General features: G+C 37.4%; 1 protein-coding gene across 2 annotated transcripts; it reads right to left on the bottom strand.

Moving 5' to 3' along the window:
• Positions 1-70: 70 nt before the first annotated feature.
• Positions 71-3,906, bottom strand: atp5mc3a (ATP synthase membrane subunit c locus 3a). Of its 2 annotated transcripts, none has more exons than XM_065293209.2 (5): positions 3,826-3,906; positions 3,567-3,641; positions 2,717-2,791; positions 2,246-2,436; positions 71-575 (listed from the first exon to the last, which is right to left on the bottom strand). In XM_065293209.2, the coding sequence occupies exons 2-5, from the start codon at positions 3,603-3,605 to the stop codon at positions 461-463; spliced, it is 420 nt and encodes a 139-aa protein (XP_065149281.1). In that variant the 5' UTR covers positions 3,606-3,641; positions 3,826-3,906; the 3' UTR covers positions 71-460. The 2 variants fall into 2 exon arrangements, with proteins under 2 accessions (XP_065149281.1, XP_065149282.1); XM_065293210.1 differs by lacking the exon at positions 3,826-3,906 and adding an exon at positions 3,765-3,804.
• Between the last annotated feature and the right edge of the window lie 5,763 nt (positions 3,907-9,669).

Genomic DNA, 9,669 nt, shown 5'->3' with positions numbered 1-9,669 from the left:
TTAGTATGGCACTACACGTGAACATTTCAGACAGTGAGAGAAAAAATGAAATTCAGTCACTACAACAATCTGAGATTTAAATGTTCTTTAATGCAATTTACAAAAGCAATTCATCAATTGCTATAAATGTACAGTCATACTATGGACCAGCAGTTCAACTCCTGAAACATCTGAGTGGACCCATGTAGTCTACACACATACAACACTAAATCTTCCCAATTTGGATGGATGTCCAGAAAGTGCTCAATGTCTTTAGATCCAGGCTAAATTTCAGGCTGATTCCATTAGCTGTTGCCGTTGTTATACAGTGGGCATAAACATGATTTAAGGTTTAAATAGTTAAACAATTTGTAATTGTTAAATGGTTTTTCACAGAGTGGACTTCATATTTAGACATTTTTCTCAGCAGACATTTTGGCTGCAACAGCAATATAGGCATGTCAAAAAAACTAGCAGATTTTTACATAGCGAACAGGATCAAGAAAGCAACCATCAAACAGAAGAGTCCCATAGCTTCAGACAGAGCAAATCCCAGGATAGCATAAGAGAAGAGCTGCTGCTTCAGAGAGGGGTTCCTGCAAGAATCAAACAAAACCATCATGAAACAAGATTCAAACCTCATATACAGGACACTTGTTAATATTTTACATTTATGCATTTGGCAGAAGGTTTTCCAAAGCAACTTAAAGTTATGCAAGTTATCATGCTGAGCTACAAAATGCTTTTTGTGTGAACATTTTGAAATACTTAGTAGAATTTATAAATGTGCTGGACAGTATGATACATGTTCATTCATAGTATTATGAAATATAGTATTAAACATTAAGTTTAATAAGGTTTAGTCAAATTCTATGAGGACATGATTTACTAATAAAAAAAACTCTGAGGTTGTGCTAAAAACAATAATAAACAATCGCCTCTTTCAAACAAAAATTCAAAATTAACTTTAAAATTAAATCACTCCTACAATAATCACCAAAGCTGTGGCAGCACACACTTGTGACAAATCAGAGTGGACTACTGCTTACGTCCTTGTATCAAAACTGTAAAAAAAAAAATTGAGTACATTTGAACCCCAAAATGCGGTTTGTTTGGGTAGTGCGACTGTGCAAGTGCTGTGTATTGTATACACATATCGTACCCCTGCTGGCTTGCAGAGAAGGGCTTGGTTCACGCGCGTAACACGCAGTTTAGTCGCAAATCGTGGTAGAGCGCGATTCAGAATCAGAGACGTCAATTTCATCAGCTTTCATAAAAGCCTTCTGATGCGCACAGCAGGGTTACGGGAATGTCTGGGCTGCACATGCGACAGATCAACTAAGCAATTTGATGGCATGTGAAAGGGCAGTGTGTCTCTAGTGTTCCTTCCTGTTTTCTTCAAAACAATCGCATCCTAATGACAAAAAGCGTGCTCAGATCTCTCAAAATACAAGGTGAGTGTGTGCTTCTGGGGAAGTAGGGAGGGGGGCAATCGCGCTGGGGCACAGTTGGGTATAATATGAGTGCGCCCTTAAGCAGAGGTGGACTCTGGTACAGTTCACTTTAGTTCAAAGGTAGCGTGCAATAGTTTGAATGCGAATTGTGCAGAGCCAGACATGACTTCAATGGTGTTTGGTGGGGGCCTCTCACTGCCACCTATAGAGTGGGAGGGTAAAGTGCACTACTTAGATATACATACACAGGAAGGATGTAGAGGAAGTGCAATTTTCCCCTTCCACTCTATAGGAAGCAGCGAGAGGCTAATTTCTCCACCTCCTCTGCACTAATGCAAAGTTAATAACTTTTTTATTTCTTGCAAAAAACTATTAATTGGCTTCACAAGACACCAATGTGTCACCAGAAGTCGGGGGGATTACTTTTGTATTGGATGTACCTGCTTTTTGTACTCTCAAAGTGGCGAAAAATGTTAAGATACATATACATTTCAGAAACAAAAAAAAAGGGGTTTCTACAAAATATCTTTATTGTTTTACTGAAATTAATGTCACAAACATATCGGATGGCCTGAGGGCGGGTTAATAAACAAACTTTTATTTTGGGGTGAACTATCCCTAGATTATGCTGACTCTGCTGAGAGAGTGTGTATATCTTCTGGTCAATATTCACAACAATCGCATTATAATGGCGTGGTTAAATAAAATGTGAGTGCGCCCTTAGTGTAAATACACAAATAAAAATCAGTCTGGTGACATTTCAGACATCTAGCTCTGTAATATAGTAACATGGGCTGATCCAGAAGACTCACCTGGCATATCCGATGATAAGGCTTCCAAACACTGTTCCAATTCCAGCACCGGATCCAGCCACTCCCACAGTAGCAGCTCCCGCTCCGATGAACTTAGCAGCAGTGTCAATGTCACGACTGACAGCACTGGTCTGAAAGTTTCTGAGGACCACCTGAGTGAAGGGCGACTGAGGAAGGACAGCAGCACTGACCTACAGATTTAAAAGAGTATCAGTAATCGGCAAATGATCCGCTACAGACCTTAACACTTGCACATGATCTCTACGTCAATCTGACAAGTCATAACATTTGTCCAGAAAGATAAATTCGTAACGGCACTCGCAATACTTCACTGTCTTTATGAACATCAAGAGTTTAATCGACATGGATTTGACTCGGTTATGGTTAATTTTCGTATTTGTCTTGTTTTGTCTACAGTATATACAATGTGTTGAAGAATTAAAGGAAGTTTCAGGCTGGTTTGACAGTCACCTCTGCTTTGACCTCTGGTCTGGACAGTACAGCAGCAGACACTGGCCTGTAAAGGGCCCTGGAGCCTGCACGCACCTAAAAAACACAAAACACAGTTAGCAAGAAGTAAACACTACATAATCAATAATAACAAAGTAGTGTTCTTCAGAAAGGCATACATTTTGGGTAAAGCCAGTCTAAATGTACAATCCAGATTTTGCACATTGCCACTAAAATAAGTACCAAGACATATGTCTTTATATTTGACAGCAACATTAAAACCTTTCACCATAATGGTGGTGGTATACATCAAGGTCAATAAATGCATACTGCAAAGATACCAGTACAAATCTCGCCAAGATGGCAAAAGGTGGTGTAACCTAGTGGTTATACGACTAGGATAGTAACTGAAAGGTCATAAGCTTGGCTTGCATATTTAAATTTATGAATTATTTCTAAAGTGCCCTTGATAAAGGCAGACAACTGGTTATTCCATGGGGTAAAAGATCTTTAAAAACACCAACAGACAGCTGACTAGGATGAAGTAATGCACTTGTACAGCATGTAACTACTTAGTGGTCACCTTTATGTATTACAATATCACTTCACCAACACATAAAGCAGCTTAGATTAACTAGTACATCCTTAACCTTAACCTAAGCGTAACACACACTCAAGTGCCTTAAAACTTACACGAAAGGTCGCAGGTCAACTGTAAATGCACATGACATTTAATGCGAACCCTTTAAAATCTTTCCAGAAATGAATGAATTTGGAGTTTCAGACGTCAAGTTCATCCTACAGGCCCCACATGACCGCTTTCACTAACGTAGAAAGTAAACAGCAGGATTACACTATTAAGGGCACTCACCAATGCAGGCGTGGAGACGAACTTTGCGCAGGTGAACATTTTGAGGTTTGAGTGATTTTAAGCGGCCCGGAATTTCTGCAAAGAGAAAAAAGGAGGTGAAAAGAATTTACATGAAGACCTTCAGAAATACGACTGATTTACTGTAAGAATTAATCTTTTAACATTGTACGGAACAAATACTACACTCTGTGCTCTTACAAACAGCGGATGAACCTGGATTTATGTGTTGATTGTAAACTACCGATCCTGTTTTACTTACCAATGGCAGAGGTCGGACACCGATGAACTGCGCATGCGCAAACCAGAGGCTGCGTAAAGTCCCGGATGTTACCGTGACGTCACAGCAAGGTTATTTCAATCGAACTTTATTTGATAATGCACACAAACAATTTACTCAAAAAGGCGATTGCAAACCAACGTTACTAATACTAATAATGTTTGTATCTTTTTTATTTTTAATAACCATATCAAAAGTAGAATACATACATTAAGGGGAAATAAAAAACAAAAAACTGTTAATAGGATAATATAGGATATATTTAGTATTGCATATGCAAACATAATGAAAACCACTCTAAAACCGATAAAGATGTGTAACTATTCAATGAAAAAATAAATTGAATTGTATATTACCATACACATTACATAGAAGCAATGCTCTTCCAGAGGGTGTCTTTCACTGAGCTACTGGCTCAAGTTGTACAATATCACATGCAGTTTTTGTTCGGTTGATTGTGATGAATGGCCTGGGTACAGTGGGGTGCGTGGAGCCCTCGTTCAGGTAATGAGGGCTGTGCCATGAGTCCTGATGAACTGCTGCTGTCTTCATCTCCACCACACTCACTGATAACCAGTCCTATTAATACAGGCCAATGACCTCTGACTAGGGGTGGCACGGTCCATGAAAAAAATCCGAACCGTTCGGTTCGCTTGTCTCGGTTCGGAGCGCGTGTGTACCGCACGGTTCAACGGTTCATGGCATGCGCAATGTAGTCTCATGCCCTGTATGTGACCTCAGATAGCGTGTTTCCGTTTCGCGCGAAAGAAGAGGTGACTGGTTTGGAGTATAAGTACTGCGGGTTATGTTACGTGTAGAAATGGCAAGTGGGAGAGAAAAGGAAGTCTGCCAGCAGTTGGAGGATGTGCCAGCGTCGTATAAGTTTGGTGTGTGGAAACATATTTTTATTTCATGTTACTTATGATGACAGCGGAAATAAAACAATAGATAGAACTGCAGTCTATGGGTTGAATATGCTCCAACAGCCACAGGAGATCGCCTTCTTTCTGACCATTTATCTAATCTGAGGTACTGACAACAATGTTTTACGTCTTTTCATATTCAGCGCTATTTTTAGCCTTTCATTGATAAAATTAAAGCGGCTGATTTCCGCGTAGTTTCATTTTGCTAGCGTGTGAAAGTTGCGCGATCTTATTTCAGAAATTGCCCCTCAAAGTAATCAGAAGTGGTCAAAAGTGGACAAAAGAGACTTAAAGAGATTTTAATATTACAGGTGCAAAGGTTATGTTTCTCTCTCGTCCACATAAACTCTCAGTATTAAAGCAGCCTCTCAGTGATAAATCTAAGAGCTACACTGAAGTTGGCATTTTAATAAATGCAAGTTATCTTTGTGTGCTAAAAATGCACATAAAGTTTATGTAGATGGCAATACACATTCTCTTTTTTGCCAATTAAATGAAAAGCATGTTGAAATCATCAATGTCTTCCCTCTTGCTCTATCAAAATCTCACCTGGCTTTCCTCAGAGATGGTCCAATGTGCTTAAAGTCAAATTCAGTTTGTGCATGATTACATGATATAACTTTTTTTAATACTGTATCCTAAATTATGGATAATTAATACATTAATAAGATAATACATTTCTGGAGTGTTAAAAATTTAAAGAAAAAATAACAACAAGAACCGTACTGAACCGTGAACCGTGACCATAGAACCGTGATACGAACCGAACCGAGGGTTTTGTGAACCGTGCCACCCCTACCTCTGACACATGCCAAAAACACACCTGTCAAAGGTCCAGAACACACCTAAACCATTTACTGTTATTAGACTATATAGGCTACTGTACACACCCAGTTAATGCTTGTATTGTCTATTATGTTACACTGTAATGTTTTACATGAAATGTCAGTGCTTCCTGGATAGGATACTGTCTAATGTATATTGAAGAACATGTTTTATATTTATAAAGATAATAAAAGAATCAGGTTCAATTAAAGCTAAACTCATCCAACAACATTTGTGCCATTTTACAAAACATTTTTTTCACTCAATTAAAAATCATTGATAATGTAAGACACTTACAGTATAATAAAGTAAAGTTATAGCATTACACTACCAGCATAAAAAAGTAATTTTTGTGGTAATCAAAAGTATGCCATTATCGATTAAGCTTAACTTAATGAACCTGGAATATTTAAATATTAAAGCAATACGCATAGATGTGTTATGGCTGTATAGGACAGTGCCACATGTAACCCAAATGCACAAAGCTATTATGGTTACTTTTGGCATTGTTCTGTTGTGTAGACATAACAGAACAATTAAAAGTGCATTAACAATTCAATGTACAAAATAAGTAAATAAGAATAAAAAAAATACATGAAACTTATTTCGGATGCTAGAAATTGTTTATAAATCTGGTTGGTGTTGAATTAAAACAATAATAATAATAAACAAATTCTTCAGTTCAAATGTTTTTAAATCTAAGGTTCTTCAGTTCTTTGACTTCAAATGTCAGAATTGATTTATCTGATTAACTCAACTATAGGACCTTAAATGAACTTAAGTTACTTTGTTCTGTATTTCTCACAAGTTGAGTTCATCGACTAGCTGAGTTTACAAGTCAACTTTATCTATATTTTTATTTTATACTACAGATTGTTTCAAAGCAGTTTCACAAAAAAATAATTCATTATGGATTCACTTTGATTTGAGCTTTGTAAGTTTTATATTACACAGAGTGAAGTATAAACACTGGACACTTTATGCACTCAATGGTCACAGTTTTTAGGTCATGAATTTCAGGGATGAGTGAAACAACACTAAACAAACCCTATAGTAAAAAAAACCCTGACAAGGCAGCTTGTAAGCTGTATGTTTGAGAGAGAGTTAAACTGAGAGTGCACATATTTTAACGTGCTCACTTATGACAGTGGGACTCAAGTATGGTTATGTAACAGTTATGGCAGAGTATAAAGAACATTAAAGTGCTCCAGCCCTGGTCCTAAAGCAGCACTCTCAATCAGTTTCAAGGACCAGAGCAAATAATAATTTTAAAATAGGTTACTGTATTTGATATTCTCATAAAGGTAATATTTCTTTAAAGTACTGCTATTTTAAAATTTTCGAAAAAATTACATGCCAATAGCAGCATTGTAGATAATTAATATAATTATGTGTATAAATCTGCAGAGTGATCACTGCAAATAGTGCATTTATTATAATGTCTTGCACAATAAAATCTTTAGAGGTCTATAAATGTGCCCTGTGTCCCCTGTCCACCAGAGGGGGTCAATGAACCTAGTGGACCTCCTGTACCCTGCTGGTCCCCAAGTAAGCACACCAGCCAGCCAATGAACACTAAAGCTAATTTCAGGATATCACTATGCTCCTATTTTAAAATTTCGATAGAATATTATATATAAATCATGTGCACTCCATAATGTCTTAATGCATGAAATATTAAATATTATATTAAATATGGTCTCTGTTGACTTGACAAGTGTTTTTCTATCTATCTATCTATCTATCTATCTATCTATCTATCTATCTATCTATCTATCTATCTATCTATCTATCTATCTATCTATCTATCTATCTATCTATCTATCTATCTATCTATCTATATGTAGATGTCATGCAACATTTGTAATGTGCAGCATACATAATACACTGTGTGGGATACTTTATCCTGAAATGCAAATAACTTTACTTTCATTTTTTTCATGTGATACAGTAAATTAACTAGCAATGATTTAAACCATCTATCTGGACTCATAAATTCATTAGGTTCACACTTACTGTTGCATACAACATATTGCTACAAACATAAGTATTCTAGTATATAATGCACAATATTTAGTAAACATAAGTTAATATTCAATCCTGAAGAAGGATCTTCTTCATGTTTATGGACATATTTCATATTATTTTCACCATGTGTCATGTATTCAATGTTTAATTTACATATAAGCATTAAAGGAATGCGGCCAAATTACCACACAACAATGTGCAGAAAAGTTTTTATGAGGTCGTCTGTCAGACAGATTATTCACCTGGGAACAATATGGACGTTATATTCCCATACTTGCACTTGGTACCACTTTCACTATTCATTTATTCTCTGTTTACCCTCTTTATCACTTTATTCATCTTATTTTCAGATTTTTACGATCACCTCAGCACCGCTCCACCTCATTCTTATGCTTGACTGTCTTTACTACTCTTCCCTTCCCCCTTCAGTGAGTGTAACATCTTGAGTGGATGTATTTGCATGCGGCCCTCATCACACACAGACACACACGCATGCACGCACGCACGCACACACATACACACGCACGCACGCACGCACGCACGCACGCACACACACACACAGGCGGCTGATAAAAGGCACTGACCCCCTTAACCTTTCTGAATCACAATTTGTGCCAGCACCACATCCTGTCAGGCATGTAAGCACCTATGGAGCTCTGGTTGTGTGTGTGTGTTTGTGTGTTGTGCAGTTGTTGGAGGCTCATGCAGGTTCTGGTCAACACCTCTGACAAGCTGTGAGAGGCATTCAGTACACTGACAGCACCAGCAAGAGAGAGAAACACACACATGCTCATGTCCGTGCTACATTAATACATGCAGACAGGCACAGCACATGCAGATTGACCAACACACACATTCAGAATCACAAATACCTTTTATAGCACTCAATTCTTTTCAGCTTAGGCTGTGCAGCTGTTGGACATTGTTTTAGCAATCCTGATAAAATCCCATCTTTTTTAAATTCTGTTTTACTTAGGAAAATGTCACATAACAGAAATAAAAAAGAGTTGTGGCCAGCAATTCAATTCACTTTGACTTTACAATGAAAATGTCCAACTGTAGCAGATTTGATGAACAATTAAAACGTCTAATATTACCAGTAACATTTATCCTGTAAGTAAGATCCTCCTGTTTATACTTTTTAAACATTAGACCTTTCCTTATTTTTAAAGCAACACAGTTTTTTACCTTTAAATCAAAACCCCGCCCTCGCTCTCGCAGAATGCGCATATCACACGATATCACAGCTGTCAATCATGACGTGACACCACCGTTTTTTTATCATTAAATAACTAACTAAACACAAACTTATTTTAAAAACAAACATTTGAATTTGCATCAGTGTGATAAAAACTACAATAAATGACAGAAACTAGGTTCGGAAAAAAGATAATTGAAGTGTAATTAATTTTTTTAGTTGGTCTCAAGTCCCATTGAATAACATGGGGAGGCGGAGTTTATGACCTATTGAGAGTGAGGAGTCACGTGCCGATTTGGGCGGGGTCTGAGCCGGTCGGCCATGACGGTAGGAGACGCTATCGGTTGCCAGGGACAACTTCACAGAGGCGCGACTTACAGAGCTCTTTAATTTGTTATTTCGGCAGGACATGGACGATCTACAAACACGATAAAGAAAAGGAATAAAGCAATGCAAAAAGATAAGGTGAAAGAAAGGGACCTTACAGGAACAAGCTCACAAACAGCGTTGTACTGGCAAAGGTAACTTAAGTTTCTTCACATGCGTTTAGTGTACTGTAATTACATTGCATTTAGCGGACACTTGACCAAAATGACAAAGTAATTAACTGCGACGGTTTCTAAACACTAGATTGTACGGAGATGTTCAATGTACACAAACGTTTCCAACATGTTTTGATGTAGAATATTTAGGTATTTAGTTGTAATTTGATTTTAGCCCAATGACACATACTGTTGTAACTTTACCAGGTTTTTGTGTTGGGGGTCTGCAAAGTGGACAAACCAGTTCTGGGTTGGCAATGGTAGTTAAATGTGTGATAGCAAGATGTAAATGATTAACGTTAAAGATTAA

The sequence above is a fragment of the Paramisgurnus dabryanus genome, chromosome 15 (assembly GCF_030506205.2).
Source record: "Paramisgurnus dabryanus chromosome 15, PD_genome_1.1, whole genome shotgun sequence".
Lineage (NCBI taxonomy): Eukaryota > Metazoa > Chordata > Actinopteri > Cypriniformes > Cobitidae > Paramisgurnus > Paramisgurnus dabryanus.
The sequence above is the reverse complement of the archived record's forward strand: the minus strand, read 5'-3'. Positions and strand labels throughout refer to the sequence as shown.

Coding starts and splice junctions, on each gene's coding strand:
- atp5mc3a (XM_065293209.2), bottom strand. CDS start 3,605: ATGTTCACCTGCGCAAAGTTCGTCTCCACGCCTGCATTG. Junction 2,437..2,716: donor GACCAGAGGTCAAAGCAGAG/GTGACTGTCAAA, acceptor TTAAATCTGTAG/GTCAGTGCTGCTGTCCTTCC. Junction 576..2,245: donor CTTATCATCGGATATGCCAG/GTGAGTCTTCTG, acceptor TGATTCTTGCAG/GAACCCCTCTCTGAAGCAGC.